General features: G+C 40.8%; 1 protein-coding gene across 3 annotated transcripts in view; it reads left to right on the top strand.

The window, feature by feature from the left end:
• Positions 1 to 17,571, top strand: part of MBP (myelin basic protein) — a 123,286-nt gene that overhangs the window by 90,001 nt on the left and 15,714 nt on the right. For all 3 annotated transcript variants that reach the window (XM_087758034.1, XM_087758028.1, XM_087758043.1), the window contains one exon: positions 12,319 to 12,749. In XM_087758034.1, the coding sequence (XP_087614160.1) occupies positions 12,319 to 12,749 (431 nt within the window). The remainder of the gene's footprint in view (positions 1 to 12,318; positions 12,750 to 17,571) is intronic.

Here is a 17,571-nt window from a genome sequence, read left to right as displayed (position 1 = left end):
TGAACATCCCTTAAGTGACACATCTGCAAAGCATTTACTGTGTTTTTAAAATTAGCAGTTAGCTGCTGATCTTTTAGGCGGAATTACTTTCTTACTGTCCATACCAAAGGCAGAGCTGGAGCTGCAGACGACTGCTACACACAGCAACCATGTCAGACAGGGATCTTCTCTCATTGCCAGCATCTTGAACTGGAGGTGATACTCATGACCTGGTCCTCTGCTTCCCCAAAGGGCACACAGGTGCTCATGTCTTCCACCTCATGGATGCAGCTGGTGGTGTGGCTCTTGTCCCCACAGAGGTGTGAGCTTCTTCCACTGCTAATGTCTTGGGTTGAGCTGGAGGTGTGAGTCACAACATGGTCATTGCCTTGCCTCTGGACCCGGAGGTACTCACATCTATCTCCTGGAGACAGCTGGAGATGCGGGTCACAACACGGGCCCCTGCATCCTGACGGTGCAGGGAGCTGCTCTCACTGTTGGCGTTGTGGGCAGAGTGGGTGGGAGGTGTGGGTCACCACCTGAGCTTCCGCCTCCCACAGGGCACACAGGTGCTTCCATCTTTTTAGAGTAATCCATCAGTTTCTGAGATGTGACAAGCTCTATAAGCAAACTGTGCAACTGGAAGAAACTCCTGCTCCCTTTTGCTCCTCTGACCTTTCACCACAGATGTAAGGTGAAAATTAATTCCAAAGTGAAAATAGTGTCAGACCGATGGAGTGTCTAACAGTTGTGGACTTGTTCTGACTGCAGAGAACTGCAGTTTAGGCCGTCTTGAATAACCCTACAGCCCCTTTTTGGCTTTTTTTGAGTATTTTTTGTCAACTTGCGTAGAGCCAGATCTTCAATTTTGTTTTACATGTGCCAGAGTGCAACACAATGGGAAATGGTCTACAGGCTTATTTGTGCCTGGGTACTTCAGATATTTTTAGAAATGTTAGCAAATACGTAGTTTGTACTCCCAATGTGTCATTTATAGGACTGTAGTGTATCTTGGAATTTTCTGGAAAAAAATTTCCCCTAAAAACTACCGAAGTAATTCCTCTCACTGTGAATTCTGTAACGATGGTGACTCCCTGAGATCACGTGGGCTATTTAAAGCTTCAGTTCAGAGTACGTTAACAGGGAAAAACAGAGAAATCCAGAGATACAGCAATGTACACCTGAAGGATGCATGAAAATTTCAAGCATATTGATTACAGCATCCTGCAGGTAATTCACAGCTACCAGATACCCAGCTTGCGTTGTGCGCTGTTCTCTCTAGGACTGCCATGTTCCTGTAATTTGCTTTTTCCCTGCACCTGCTCTATACAAAGCTATCTTGGAAATCAAACTTCGAAGTTACATCCAGCCAATCAGTGCATTATTTTGGGGGGAGTTACAAGCATTCATATTCTCTTTTTTTTTTTTTTTTTAACATGAAGAACTCGTATACAGTACTTTAGGCTATATTCACTACTATGAAGTGTTTTGTTGGGGTTAGGTTTAGGTAGTTGATCTCAGGAAAATTTAACACACAGGAACAGTATTATTCTGTAAGACTAAAACGCAGTTCATATAAATAGGGGTTTGTAGCCTCATGCTGTAAGTAGTTTCCCTGTGGTCACAATCAAAGTGTGTTTCTTAAAGCTAGCATATTTGGTTAACTTATTGCAACTGCATTTTATTCTGCAGTTTATACTTCCTAAATAATAATCTACCGCTCAGACACTTAACCCCTGGTCAAGAAAAAACAGCAATGTTACCAAGCCCTCTTTCAGAGAGGCTACATGATGGGTTTTAACAGAAAATTTTTTACAGCTGCTTTTTTTGTGCTGCTTATCATGCTCTGAGCAACTTCCTTTGAACCAGCTGGTTCAGTCACTGTCGTCACCTCACTCGTTTTCACCGACATTTCTTTTTCTGCCGATTTTAAGGCCCTGTTTCTCTGTGGTGTTATGAAAGAAATCTAACTGTAATATTATGCATTCAGTTGCCCTGACTGGAATAGGTTATTTTTCAGAAAAACATAACTGATGTGAACAAAAGATAGTCGAAGTTGTTGTGAAATCTGATGTAAGCGCTAGTCATTTTGTTGTGCTATTACTTTGGGAGGGGGCGGGATATGTACAGGTTTTGCAACCTAACAATTATTCAGGTTCAATGTGACTGCAGCAGAAAAGATGAATAATCAAGCAATCTTTGTTTAATACTAGTCAGTTGCACAGTTTCTAAAGAAGACAAACGCTGATGGATCAAACAGGTGATTTAAATTTTCCTCTTTAAGTACATGAAATTGTTCATTACAAATGATGCCCCAGCTCACTTTGCTGTGGGAGGATTCTTTGTGAGATACTCAAGATTAAAACAAACCTATATGTTCTAGTAACACAAAGGAACGTTTTTCTTTGAAACTGGTGGGTGGATAAAATTCTTGGGTTAAGTTATTAAAAAACTCTCTGCGGGCTGTGTGGAGAATTGCCACATGCTTCTCATAGATTCCAAATTTCTGCCATAGCAAGTCCCACTGGTTTCAACCACAGGCTTTTTTGTTTTCTGTACTCTCCTTGTAACCCTCAGCAAATGGAGGCAATGCCAGAAGTTCTAGAAAACAAGAGAAAGAGGCTGCAAGCCAGGCCTACACTGCTGCATTCCTCTGCAATGGTAGGCCACCGTGTGGGCTTCGTTTCAGCTCTTCATTGTAAATCAGAGGCACTGATAACCAAGTGACCAGCTGTATGAAAATGTGCAGAGTGCGAGGCAGTTCGTGCAATCAAGTGGATTGGTTTTAATTACAATCTTGAGATCAAAAATTGTTTACCCACAGGGGATATTTTTAACTTTTTTGAATGCCTCTTTTTACTTGCATATTTCTTTACTTAAATATGCTCACAAGCATGCAACACCCTCACACACCTGTGAGGCAAATAACAAAGTCCAGAGCTGTTTTCTTTTTGTTATGGTTTGTGCCATGTATTCCCAACTAGGTGGCTTTTTACACATGTAGCTGGTCAATGCAGTTAGGTAAAGGCAGCAGATGGCTCAGCAGAAAACTTTTCTGCAAGACCTCAAAAGTTAGGCGTAACTGATAATTTCTTACAAAGATGCATCACTGAATTGCAGAAATACACATACAGACTGTACTATAAAACCTCATTAGAACGGGGGAAGAGGAGGAAATTAAGCTCAGTGCAGTAACACACGATGTGTAACTTAGGTTCCCCATCTAATTTCTTGCATGTTGAATGTGGTGCGACTTTCAGGGTAGGTTTAAGAAAAAAAGGTCTGATGTACCTCTGGTTTTAAGCTTCTGCATCATCTGTAACAGGAGAACGCGTAGAGTTGGTGTGCAATTACTGCTACAGTTCCTATGGTTTGAAACGCATTGCTGACTGACCTGCTTTGGTATCTTTCTTATGACATGGCCAGAATGAATACGGCTATTTCAGCTGCTGCCACTACTCATTTTGCTACTTTAATCAAGCATCTGTGTGAAGGGCGAAGTTTCTTCAGTAAGAAAAGAGAGGAAAGAGGGTAGTTAAATAATACAGGGTGTACAAGTTTGGGGGTGGTGTGACGACGTTTTTCCTCCATCAAGTCTAAAACCTGGCTCCCTGAAAGCAGCCCCTCACAGTGGGTAACAGGACATTAACGCATTTCAGCCCACGGTAACCACACGTGCTTCCTGTTAATATCCAGACTTTGGGCACAGACTAAAACATTGGGTTATTACTGCACAGACTGCAAGTGTTTTCACATCTCTGACGTGCAGATGCTAGGAGTTGTGTGTGCCTTGGTGAAAAGCCTGCCAATACAGAAGAGTTCTCCAGCAAGAGGACGTCTGGTGATGGTATATCAAAAATCTCTGACTCGGATAGTGTTACTATTTTTTACACAGTGATACTGTAAACCTTAGTTGCCTTCATTGGAACAACAATGCTGAACACATGCTGTAATGAATATACAGCGTATTTTTAGTTTTAATATTTATTTTATATTTGTTTCATAGAACCAACCCTTCCAAATCATAAAATTGTCAGCAAAGCTAAAAATTATGTGCTGTTTGCTAATTCACGAGGTAAGACTTAGGCATGTTTATTAGAGTGTCACCGTTCCAGCTAGATGTCACATTCCTGTCTGTTTTCGTCTGGTCGTTGATTGATTGGGTCGTGGTTTTACCAGGTTAAGTTGAAAAAGTCAGTATAGTTCCCCTACCAAAGGAGATAACACAGCGACAGTTCCCCACAGTGCCAGTACCACCTGATACAGGGACCCCTCTTCCAAAGGCTGTTAAGTGAGAAGTACACCTTCGTTAGCTTTACTGCAGAGCGATGCTTAAGGGATGCATTTATCATGAAACCGGTTCTCTTGTAGCAAGCGACGGTTCACAGTTACATATTAAACAGTTTGTCTGGGACAATGAAGTCTAGCCGAATTTAGGGGAAGGAAAAAAAAAATCAAGCTGCTGATCACCCTAATGAACTTGCAAAATTAATACTTCTTATTTTCTATCACTCCATAATCCAGCACTACTTTTATAGATTAAATAAATGTGTATTGACTTCTATGTTGTGTTCATCATCTAGCTTTTAAGCATTGGGTCCCTGAAATGGAAGAGGCAAACTTAGGGAAGCAGATACAACTCATGATATTTGCTGTTAAAAGACACAAATTACTGGTCATGTTGCATATAATTTTATAGTTTGCCTCAGTATAAATATGACTTTGAAACAGTTGCTCCCATATTGAAAGAAGTGTATTTATTTTAACCAGATTCTGAGAGACCCATGCAAACTGGTACTGCTTGTATAAACAATGCATACGCTAGGCCCAGTACTTAAAATCTAAAAGTCCTTTCTTGTCCGCCAAGCAGGGGGTTGATGATTTTGATTATCCTTATGCAGATCAACAGTGACTGTATGTAGTGAAGAGCGTTTCTGGCAGATCACCTCTCTCGTATTGGCAACCTTCAGGATAAGCTACTTCACAGGTAGATTTTTCCAGCTCTGCTTCCCGAGCTTTGAGAATTATCTTTCATGTAGCTGAGGGAAGTCCTGAAAATGGTGCATCTCAGGATGGCAACCAGACCTACTCTCTTGTGTGCTGAGGGAACTGAGAAGGAACTGTCAAGTCAGCTTGGAAGGTTTATTTTTCTCAGTGTTGAAAGGAGAACAGCTCTAGTGTTATGGACACCATTGGCAGCCAGCAAGTTTTTCATTGACTAGCCCCTTGGAAAGAAGGTTGATAGTCATTTCAAGAGAGATTTTACTGGGTGTCCTACCTTGTAAAACAGGTACTTGTGAATTGATGCCAAAGTATGTCAAATGTTTGAGGGTTTTTTTTTTCAGCAGCTCTGGAATACGTTTTAGGTTAGTATCAGAAATGAAGTGAGAGGAATTGCATTTATTTTTTCATACTGTAGTAATTGGTGTCTGAAAGAATTGTCATTCTCCTATGCAATTTGAATTTTTTTCCTACAGCATAGTTTTATGCTAAAAAGTCCATATTTCTATTCTACCTGAGTGAATGTAGTATCTATTTCCTTCAAAATGTGAGCATAAATAATATAGACATACTGTCATTCCTTTCTCCTGCTAAACCTGCAAAGACAGGTATTTCCATAATAGGATGCGAACTGGCACTTCCCTTCTCTCCATCAAAACCCTTCTGCTTTTTCAGGAGAGCTCGGCTGCAAGGCCAAGCTCTGCTTCCCTGACGGCCATCCTTCAGCGGGAGCGGGCCAGGGAGGGCTCGGGGAGATGAGATCTTCCATGAGTCTGAAAGCAACCGTGCCAAGACTTAGGTATCCGTGAAGGTCCAGCAATTAATAGATCCTGTTTGACCTATTGGTTTTCAGTCTGGCAGTAGCTCTCAGGGGGCATAAAGCTGCCTGCAGAGAACGGCGAAGATCTGGTATTCCAGAAGGCATCAGGGGTTCAGGGAAAGCAGCCTTTGCAGGCTGCTCTTGTAAAACTTTAAGAGGAGGTTCCATTCGTCTGGCCACAGCAACACAGTCTAAACGTCAGCTCTAAAAATGTGTTGTGCCTTTACCAACGGCAGTGCAATCCTTTTCAGCAGGCTTAGCCAGTGATCTTTATTGACCCACGGTGTAGCACAGAATTGAACTTGGTCTTTTATTCAACTTAGTTCAATAGAAGTAAATACAACTCTGTAGTAACAAGTATTTATGAGTCTATACTGGGCCAGGTGGGGTTTTCCACTTTTTACTATATTTCTAGTACTAAGGTTTATGGTAAGGAAAATTGTGCCACAACAGACCCCTTATTCACTGCTTCATCAGATCAGTGTAGAAGCGTACCTGACTCATCAATGGAATGGAAACACCTTTGCAACCTTTCATTCTTGTCTGGTAAGAGCCTCATCTGCTCTGTAGTGTCTAATGTATGCAGTGAGGGAAGAAAGTCAAAGGAGTGCATGCTATGCTTAGCAGATGGCTTCTCATTTTTGTGGAGGTTTGGTTTACAGCTTGATTAGCCCATAGGAAAAGCTGAGTTTCTTGTGCAGAAAATATTCTTTCTTCAGTTACTCTGAAGCTATAGAGAAAATTTGCCTTTGGGTGGAATTTTTTCCCTAGAAGTGATAAGCTTTGGCAGAGGGAGGGAGGAGAGTGAGCTGTAATGGAAGCGGTCTCTTGGCTAACTGCAAGTAGGAGTGTTAAACTCATGTGAATCTGTATTATGAGACGCACTGGCATTTCTCTCTGCATTTATTCTGCTAGCAAATGGGAAAAACGTTTGTGTAAAGGCTAAATGCACCAGCAGATCAGTTCTAGTTGTGTTCAGAGCTATGACCAACTGTTTGTTTCACAATTATGCTGCATGGCATCTATTCCAAACAGAAATATTTGTTCAAAATTGATTTCCAACAGTTTGACAAGCATCAGACAAACCCAGTAATTAGATCTGTGAAGTGAAATGTCTGATGGCATATTGCCTTCTAACCATATTAGAGAAGTTAGGCTGAGAGCCATGTTTTGTCTGCAGTGTCTTAGCATAATGAGGATAAATCAAGCTTTGCAGTTCAGATTTAACAATGCAGACATAATTCTTTCCCCCCTCTCCCCAAATACTTATGTAGTGAAGCCTAATGGCTGGAGACGCTCTGTTCTGCTGTGAGCGGTGCTGCCGTAAAAGTCCAAACCAGGATCTGGATTGTACCTCTCCCTGGTGCTCAAGGGAGAGAGTGGAACCGCCTCAAGCATTTTGATCGGATAACTCCTGTATTTTCTGAAGCCACTCAGCAAATGACTAGGAAATCCGTAGCCTTGTTCACTGAACCTTCCTCTGCACCAGTTTACTGGTTTGCATCCATTCTCTCATCCCCTTTTCTCCTTTTAGTCTGATCAACAGGTGCTCCCACTGCACGCTAAGCCGCGCAGCGCTCCTCGATGCCATCTCTAGCAATAGAGCTCTGGCTGGAAGCCAGGACTGGCCTTGGCGTTTCTGACAGGTGACCTCTACGGGTCTGCAAGACGAACAGTTCTTGCTACGCTGGCCTTTGATACTTGATAGAGCTGAGCACCAAATAGTTGGATCCTTTTTCCAAGGAAATTACTTGTTAAATTGTCCTGATTTTTATTTGATCCTGGCTTTTGTAGTAGGTCACAGTGTGTAATTACTGCGGCATGTTCAGACTCCTCATTTACGCGCACACCCAAAGCTCCATTGTCCCATCTACTCAAGAACATGAGAGTTGGAAGCGAGGAGTGTGATAGTGCAGGAAAAATGGAATTGTGTGACTTTGTGACCATATCCAAAGCCAGAGTTGAATTAGGGCTCCCAGCAGTGCTTTATGCCGTACTTTCTGCAAAACAATTCCTTAAGGTCCTTTTTTTAGAGAACTTAACTGCATAAAAAGGAAAGGCAAAATGCTGGGAAACAGTTATCTTAACGCCGAGTTGGAACCCAGATGTCCTCAGCTGCAGCTCATATGTAGTGATGATGGATGTGCTTTTTCTGCCCTTTTCATTATTTCAAATGTCCTGATATTACCACGAATGTTACTAAAAGCCACATGTTCCAGACTAGAGGCTTTCAGCCTCTTAAATAACGCAAGGCAAACTATTACTAATACATTGCACATATGTCTTACTACTACACCTTACTGAAGATCTTGAAATCTTAGGTGTTACAAAGCTGAGTAATTTTTAGGTGTAACCTTTTGTTGTTCAAGTGACTAAAAACAGGTAAGCCAGTGCAAAATGCCAGAGGTTTTACTTAGTATTTTAGTATCAGCATTTCAATAAATGTACTGACATATAGTTGACTCAAAATGGAGAACTCTACTGCGTTATATTTAACTATCCAGTTGAAAAGAAGATCCAGAAGAAATAGGACCAAAAAAGTAGAAAAGGGTAAATACACATTATATTTCACATACTGAAGAGCACTGCTTTATAAATATACATGACTTAAGCTAAAGTGAAAAATTGGTTCAAAAGGTCCCTAAAGTTAAGTGAGAGAACTTTCATCTTCATCCCCTGAGAAAAGAAGGCCAAGAAAAAGGAAATTAGTGATCAGTCACAGCTATCTGTAGTTACTATAAAATATATTAAATATTCAGTGTTATAAATTTAATGTACTTCCTGGTGTTTGTAACGAGTAAATAATGCTTAATTCTTAAGATTTCATACAAATATTTAAGCTGCTGTCATGTATTATTACAATCCATATTTGCAATATGCTGTGACTGTTGTACTAAGCCTCTCTTGAGAAGGCAAAGTAGGGGAACACGCTTCAGCTCTTATCAGCTTCATTTTCCTGATTTATTTTACAGCATTTGTAGAGGGAGCAGCAATAAGAATGTGAGAGGAATTACAAGTATCTGCAAGAAAGCAAGACTGGAAAGGGGTGGGAAGAGACGAAAAACTTCTTTTTCTTCTTTTTTTTTTTCCTTCTTTTTTCTTCTTTTTTCTTTTTTTTTCTTTTTTAAATTAACACATTAAAACTCTTAGCTTAACAACCTCTTTCTAGGTTGTCTTCTGTATGGAAGAAGACTACAGACTTCTATATATACAAGGCAGGGACTACCATAGAGCAGCTCTACCAAGTGAGCCATGAGAAGGATATTTGTATCTAAGGGCTCTCCATCAGAGATTGTACTTTCTAAAAAGCAGGTTTCCATGGTCTTGACAGTAGCTATTGTTTGAGCCATGGGGCTGAGAGGTCCCAGCTAATTAGAGGCTCATGTAAAAGTGTTATTTTGATTCTCAAGAAATGGGATAAACTGTTAATGTCAAATTGAGCATTAAGGCACAGTGGTTTTGAAAATACTTATATGTGGCCCAACTTCTATTAAAGGCAATGGGGGATTAGATTTAATATTGTTTCACTGAAAGCACCTTTGGAATTTCTACTTTGTTTCATTAACAGACTGTTCAGGATTTTTGGTCCATCTATATTCATTTGTTTGGGGAGTCACTGTGTGTGCAGGGAACAAATGGCTTTGTTCACTCTGGCCAACACGCACAGGGAAAACTCTTGCCAGCGGCAGGCCCGAGAGCTGCCTGGAGCCAGGGGACGTGGAAAGGTGGCGTTGCCTTCGGGAGCGGTCCTCGGCCACGCCTGGAGTGCCGAATCCCTGCTCGGCGCCCGGCTTCCTCCTGCTGCCTTTCGGCTAAAGTGAGGACGTGCTTTTCTCATGCTCTCACTTGCACAGCTTTCAATGACTTTATTCACTTAAAAGTAAATAGGTGACACTTTCATAGCCTTCTGGTAATGCCTATGGCAATGCATTCTGCTGTATGTACTCTTTAACCCATTTTACAAGGGTTTGTGGGGAAAAAAAAAAAAATAATGCCTGAAGAGCTCTTCCTCTCTGGGCAGCTCTCTTGTACAAGTGTTATGGTAGGAAGGGTACTCTATTTTAACAAGAGAGCTTCATCTTGCAGGGAGAAACAAAAAAAGATTATCAGTATCATATGCACAGCATTTATAATGGATTTTAATAGAAGAACTCTAAATATTCATTTCTAAATGAAGCATATGTTTACATGCTCCATTAATTCTGGATATCCTTAAGACTAAGACATTATTGAAGTGATCTGTCTCTCCAGATGCACTTGAAGCCTTTGATTAGTTAGTTCAAATATTAACAATATCTCTCTGCTATATATTTGTAAATATTAGACTTAAGACTTAAGCATGCAGGAACTCTAGAGGAAAACTTAAATGTGTGCTTTCATTACTGAAATAAAGCATACAGAAAGTTTTATACTTTATAGCTCACTGCGTATGCATTGGGAGAAGCTCCTTTTGTGGCACAAATACCCTTCTTTGTTGCTTACCAATACTCGTATTCAGTGACACAAAGAACAACTGTTGTAAAAAATATTAGTATGCAGATGCTCTGGTGTTTTGTTAATGCATTTAATTAAGTACAATAGCTCTTTTGTTTGTTTTTCTTTTTCTGTCCTTGAATGGATTTGTATTATGGTATAGAATCTAGGCTTAGAGTTGCTATTTAAAATGTTTTGCAGTTTTAGAATGTGTCATATATCCATGTTAGTTACTTTCTCTTTTGTTCGGTTAACAAAATCATTTGGGGGCTTTAACAGTTTCTGATGAGTTTGGAAGTATCTTTTCAGGAAAACCAAAATCCCAAAGTTGCCAGCAAATATTTTCCTTTTCCCCACTGATGAAGTCTTCAGTGACTATCAGTATTGGTTAAATAATTGTATTCCCAAGAAATACTTTCAGACATTTTAACCGAAGAAAATTTTCTTGCAGTTTCCCAACATTTTCTAGGCAGTTTTCACAGAAGAAAAAAAAAAAAGTTGCACGGCAAAACTGCACATTTTTATTTTTATATGAAAAACTGTAGCAGACTGATTACAAAAAATTGTAGCCTAAGTACCGGTATATATATCCAGAAGCCGTCATTACCGTCTTGTGTTGTTATCCATAAAATTATTTCAGAATTATTCTCAGCCTAAGAAAAGGTTTCTTTAGTGCTCTGTGGGTGGGCGAAATGCTATGAAATGACTGTGTCAAGTCTAAAATTGCTCTGGTGAATCAGCAACGTACTTGAGCCCAGAGTACTTTGAAAACCTAAGAGTACTTGCCAGATCTATCCCTCCCATGGCAACAAGGACCAAATCAAATGGGGATTTAATGAGGTAATTAGAAGACCCTAAAGGTAATGTATGACTAACTGTAACTTACTTCTGAAATTTTGAGCCCCGTTAACTCCAAAAAAATGTTTCTGACACGGAGTGAGTGGGTGGGAGGTGTCTGCTCTGAAGGGTGCTTCTCAAGCAGTGACCTACCAGTACTCTTTCCAAGTTCTTTGGAGGCAAGACATACTCCTCAGTGGATGCAGTTTCCTTTAGAACAGTAGGAATCATGGTGTAGACTATAAAAAAACCCCTCCATAAATCGTTTTGTCACTGATAGAAGGAGCTACTACAGGTTAATGGTTAAGTGGGCTGCAACTGATTCTTTTCAGATATTTTACTGCGTGCATCAGAAAACAACTGTGGAGAAGGCAGCAGACATTTCACTTACACCACGGAGGTCTGTCTCGGTGTCTTTCTTGGCTAAAAGCTCATCAGTTTCTGATCATTGTTTTTGTCACTTCTCACAAGCACTAAATGCAGATCGGACAGTTTTGCTCTAGGCCTTCAGGGTCAGAGCTAGGGCATCGTACGCCGGATGCCAGGATCATACACGGAGAAAAACTGTCAAAGGAGGCCAGGCAGAAATTGCGGTTTAGTGTTCTCTGCTTTTTTGAAGTGAGGACAATTTAAATCGTGAAAAAACCTCCCCTCATTACACTTGTTTGATTGGTATTGAAGTGGCAGTGAGGGATTCCAAATGGGGACAAAACCTTCAGATACAAAAGCTCTGACATTGTGGAGAGGGAACGTGCACTTGAGAAGGCACAGTCCTGTGATGTTGCTTTAATTCACCCACCCCCCCACCCCCAGCCCGTTTTGGAGAAAAGCAGCACATTTTAGAGTTGCGGTCTTCAAGGGGAAGTACAGGAATTCTGATTGTTCACTGAAAGCCTCCTCATCAGTAAGCCTTCCACGTACATAAAGTTAGTTTCAGTTGTGCTTCGAACAACCTATTGATCTATTTACAAATACATAAAAAAGCCACCTAGAACTACTGCAAATTTTTTGTGAGAACATCATCCCGGTTTCGGTTCCAAGATAGCTTAATGTTCTTGAAGGCTGGTAGAGAACATAGTTTCATTACAACTGCACATATTACGGGTTTTGTATGAAATGAGCATCTCAAGGCAAGGGAAAGAAAGCAGCATTGTTCCCGGGCTGTTTTTCACAGGCCTGTATTCATATCTCATCCTTGTTGTTTGCAGGAGAGGCAGATGTGAACCAGAACAATGGGACCTCCACGAAGAGCCCAGCGGTGACAGACTCCAAAGGCACAGCAGACCCGAAGAATGCCTGGCCCGAGGCCAACCCAGCTGACACGACCGGTCGCCCCCACTTGATCCGCCTCTTTTCCCGAGATGCCCCAGGAAGAGAAGACAACACCTTCAAAGATCGGCCCTCAGAGTCAGACGAGCTACAGACCATCCAAGAGGACAGTGTAGCAGCTTCAGAGAATTCGGATTTGATGGCTTCACAAAAGCGCTCCTCGTTCCGGCACGGATCAAAAATGGCATCTGCGAGCACTACAGACCATGCTAGACATGGATCTCCAAGGCACAGAGACTCGGGTCTACTTGACTCGCTGGGCAGATTCTTTGGAGGTGAAAGACACGTTCCCCGGCGGGGCTCGGGCAAGGTGAGCTCTGAGGAATAGAGAACTGCACAGCTACAGCAAAATAAAATACAATTAAACAGGAAGGGTGGGACTAAAAGGAAGGTGTAACTGCTATAATGCAAGAGTTGATTTAGCCAGCAAGACGGTACTTGCAGATGTGTAATTTAATGCTTGGCTTCAAACTGAAAACAACAACAAAAAAAAGGCATAGATCTGGGAAACAAAGAGGAGCTATTCTGGGTAGTAACAAGGAGTATTAGAAATCCAGGTGGCTCTAGAGACATTACTGCAAGGAATTTTTATGAACATTTAACATGGTGCATTGTGTGCATTTGTATGCTGTGCCATTTAGACAAAGTTCAGTCTGCTTTTGTGTCTTGTTCTCAAATATTTGCAAAATGGAGCTGGATGAGAGTACTAAATGCAAGACAATCTCTAGATAGTTTGGCACTAACTGAGGGACAGACTTGGAAATAGATGTTAGAAAAAGAACTGTGGCCAGGTTCTCAGCCTGCTTGTGCAAGAGCATGTTCTATATGGTCAGTTGATAGCGTTGCTGAGGAGATGGCTTGACAGATTTTATCCTGAATCCCAGGTGTACAAAATAGTCCAGCTGCTTTATTCTGGCAAGAAGTGAAGATTTCTTATTGGAAATTGTCTAACAAACCATTTCTTCATTATGAATTGATAAACAAGGTATTGATGAAAGGCTTGAATTCTTTCCTTTTCCAGGATTAACCCACCTCCTCTGATAAGCTATGTAGATGGCATGTTAGTTCCCTCTTGTTTGAGTGGCAAAGTTTAAGGTACATTCACTGTTCCCTGTTCCCTTTGCCATGTAAATGATAAGCGGAGTCTTGTGTTTGTGTGTTTACACACTACATAAGCATTTGACTGGAACTACTGTAAGACTGCAAAACCTTTGGTTTAGCTGAATATGTTGCTTGATGTCGTTGCTCAAGTTGTGTGTTGCAAAAAGCAATGCTCATAGATGCTGGCTGGGCCCAAATTTTTCCATAACCTTTGACGACCTTTGCTGTCTGTTCAACAGCAACCCGTGATGCTTGCCGGTTAGCAGGTGCAGCTTTCCCAAGTTGGCTATCTCGTAGCGTTGCGCTGCGGCATGATACGTACCGCCCTGTGATTTAAAACTGATTTGTGATCAGGACAGCTGCGGGCTGTCAGCGTACTTCACAGCGCCACACTTGGAAGCACAATGTATAATAGCCCTTCCCTGCAGAGCTGTTGTAATGTTTAGACCACTGGATGAAAAATACTCTAGAAACTTAAAACCAGAAGCTTCTCACACTTGGTAGCCAGTACTAAGCAAGCTGTGTGTTTTGGTCTTTTTGTTTCTCACACTTACAAACTAGGGACTAGAATGCTTATGACAAAGATTTAGCAATTACGCAGTCGTTTCTGTAGGTATGTAATGTTCATACGTGCAAGCAGTTGCTGTCAGAACGAAGAAACCCACTTTTCTTACTGTAAATATCAGAGACTGTTGCCAACAGTGCTGTTTTCTGGAACCTGGTTGGCTAGCTCAACTCTTGCTGTTTTATTCATATACTGTGTTACTCGATAAAAAACTAGTATTTGAAATGCTCTTTGTACACCAAGGAAACAATACCAAAAACTTAGATTCTGCATACAGAATATACAGAGGTATGTACGTTCTTGCTTAGCAATAAAACAAACCAACCAACTCACTTTTTAGTAGTGATGACTTAAAAACGGCTGCAAGTTGTACGAATTCTGTATTTTACCCTTTGACCTGAACACAATTGCTGTGATTCTCAACAGATCTCTACGTAATTATATATGAGAGGACAGGATATCATCTGTTTTACCTCTGTTGCTGTTCAGTAAACTGCTAAAAACGCACTTAAATGTCTGTAAAACAGTACAGAATTATGGACAATTCTAACATTTTTATACCTAGCAGAAGTAATTTATTTTTTTTTTTTTTAAGAACAGCTACATATAACGTAAGAGTCCTGACTTGCAGATCTCAGCTGGAAGCACAGAGAAGTTTTATTATCTTGGCAGAAGTCAATCACATTAGGACTTCCAGTGCCAAAGCAGCTCTAGCACTATTTCACACAATGATAATATTGATACATGAAAACGTGTCCTAGGAAGCTCTCTCGTAGGAGGGTTTCAGTGCAGAAAATGTTGAGCAAGTGGCACAGATACGTGTTTCAACTATTATTTATTTAGCTGTTGAATCAATGCCTTTTGGTTTCTTGCATCAAGGAAGGCTTGTGGTGTCATTTATTTATACATGTGTATACAGAGGAAATCTAGATAGCTGGTAGTCTTATTTGTGCTTAAAACCTGAATAGTTGTCACTTGCAGACTTTTGTAGAGCGTCAGAGTACTGATAGATGATGAAGGTGTTCATGGATGAGCTGAAATATGAATCGAGTCCCTTGGCAGTTTTCCAGACTCCACTAAGTAAAGAGGTCTTTGGCAAATAGGACACCGTGAAAAGCACTTAAAGGATGAATTTCAAAGGCTCGGAATTGAAAAGTTCCTGGGGCTGCACTTTTTCTTTGCTTGCGCTTGTGTCTGATTAATTTTTGAAGCATTTCAAAGCAATTCTGCAGCTGCCATCCTCGCAATCTTCCTTTTTCAGCCAGCCCGTGCCCCAGTCTCAGCTACCCACACCAGCAAGCACTGGAATGCAAAGACAACACTTGCTCTTTGTACAGATTTAGGGCTGACATTCAAGCAAAAGACATTACAAATTCTTTGTGGAGGCATTTTCATCTTGCAGCCCTAGCTGAAAAGTGCATTAATGAATAATATTCAGTATTGTGTACGGAAAGGTGGGGTAGGAACAAAGCGGGGACTGTTTTGTGGCCTCCTTTTCTTCTGTGGAACAGGTTCTCCCTTACCCTGGCATTCTGAAGTTAAATTAAGAGTGTGTGGGAGTCAATAAAAATAGAAATACTGAAACGTACAGAAAGATTCCTTCCCCTCTAAGGGGCAGCAAATGCATTTGCCATTGGTCCCCCTGCCCCATCAAGATTTTAGAGAACTGAAACTCAATCAAAAACAGGTTAAATGTTGTACTTTTAAGACTTTTTTCAAGGTAGAATATTCCAAGCAAAACTATTGTGCACAGCCTAAACTGTATTGTATTAAGGAAGGGTGACAGAAGGAAACTGCGGTGCATTTTAAAAAGCATGCAAGACAATAGTGTAACTATAAATTATTTCCTTCCTAATCTTTATAGAATATTTATCTAAACATTTGTAAAGGTTATAAGCAAGTTTGTTAAAATGATCAAATCTTTCTTGTGCCTCCGAGATAGTAGCCTGTATTCAACTTCAATATGTACTATTTTGTTTCTTTTACGCAGTTGTTTATGCTTTTTTAATTTTTTTATGTGGCTTTTTTTCCTTACTAAAGTTTTTGGATTGTGAAACAAGAAGTTTTCTGTCCTGGTTTAACATTACGCATATAACGTACTAAACTTTAAACTCCGTTTGTGACACACGTGCAACAGAACAAAATATTGTGAATGACAGTAAATAATGGGCTGAGGCCAGGCTTAGTGATAGGAGTAAATCAGTTTTTGTCTTACATTTTGCTTGTTTTGTATGCAGTCTTGTAGCATTCTCCTGTTGCCTGTATGAAGCCTTGCTCCTGTATTTCTTTCCCAATATACACGTCTTTGGGTGCAAGGAACAGGGAGGGCGGACACGGGGCTTCCCCGCCTTCCGACAGATACCAGGTGTGAGGAGCACTGGGCTGCGGCTCTACTCAAGTCGAGCAGAACCGGGGTTTAGGATCAGCATTTCTGCAACTGCAGCTCCCAACCCACCCCAGAGTTAGGCAGTCGCTGTAATGGGGATCCACAAAAAGGGTTGCCGTAAACATGCACGGGGAAAAAAGTTTAGGAACCACGGTTTTTCAATGACGACGGATCCCATTGTCAGAATATCCAGGCATCTTTTTTCTTTTTGCACTTTGAACTCTATTCACATTTCTTGTGCGAGCTTTAACGTATACTACAGCACAATGAAGACTTTGAAAAGTAGTTAAATCAAGGCTAGTCTGACTAGTATATGATGTGATTTAAGTAAATACTTACTGTGATTTTTATTTCCGAGTCTTAGTTTTCAGGGAGTGGTATTGCTCGTGATTGATACACTGTTTTGTAAAACCTGCTGTGCAAGCGATGTGCTTGTAAAAAAAATTTTATATCGTTTACGGTGGTTGTAACAATAATTTTGTTTTAATCTTTTGCTTTCTATGTGCTTTATGTATTCATTAAACTGTTTACATCACAAAACCGGTGTACTAATGATTTGATTTGTTTTATAAATACTTTAATCCATTAACAGAAGTTGCAACAGACTACTTCTTAGTACGTGAGGGGGTTTCAGCTCATTAGAAGAGGCTGTATGTCCTTCTACAGAATGCAGTTATAACAGTGTATTGGACAGAAACGAATAAAGCTTGCCTGCCATAAGGAAATGACCAGGTTTGAAATAACTGAAGCTGCTAAATCCGCTGTTTTCCCTTTATGAGCACGGGAACTGAATCTGGCCTCTCTGTGTTGTAGCAGGTGGTAATGAATGATGAATGGCCTAAAAATGAATTCGTGTCTCAGAACTGCTAGTTTGATTAAAGCTCATTTCGCTCGTAGGGTAGGCCTCGGAGCGCTTTACATTTGCCTGTTGTAAAAAATAGTAACCTGTACAAAACGAGCAAGCATCGCCAGGTGAGTACCGCACAGCACCTGATAAGCGAAAGGCTTAGGAGCCAACATGACATAGGGTTAATTCTGACATGTTCATTTAACACACGTATAACCGTATATGTGTTATAC

This window comes from Nipponia nippon, unplaced genomic scaffold (genome assembly GCF_047370975.1).
Source record: "Nipponia nippon isolate SJK-2023a ecotype South Korea unplaced genomic scaffold, ASM4737097v1 scaffold_1, whole genome shotgun sequence".
Taxonomy (NCBI): Eukaryota; Metazoa; Chordata; class Aves; order Pelecaniformes; family Threskiornithidae; genus Nipponia; species Nipponia nippon.
This window is presented reverse-complemented; position numbering and strand designations above follow the sequence as displayed.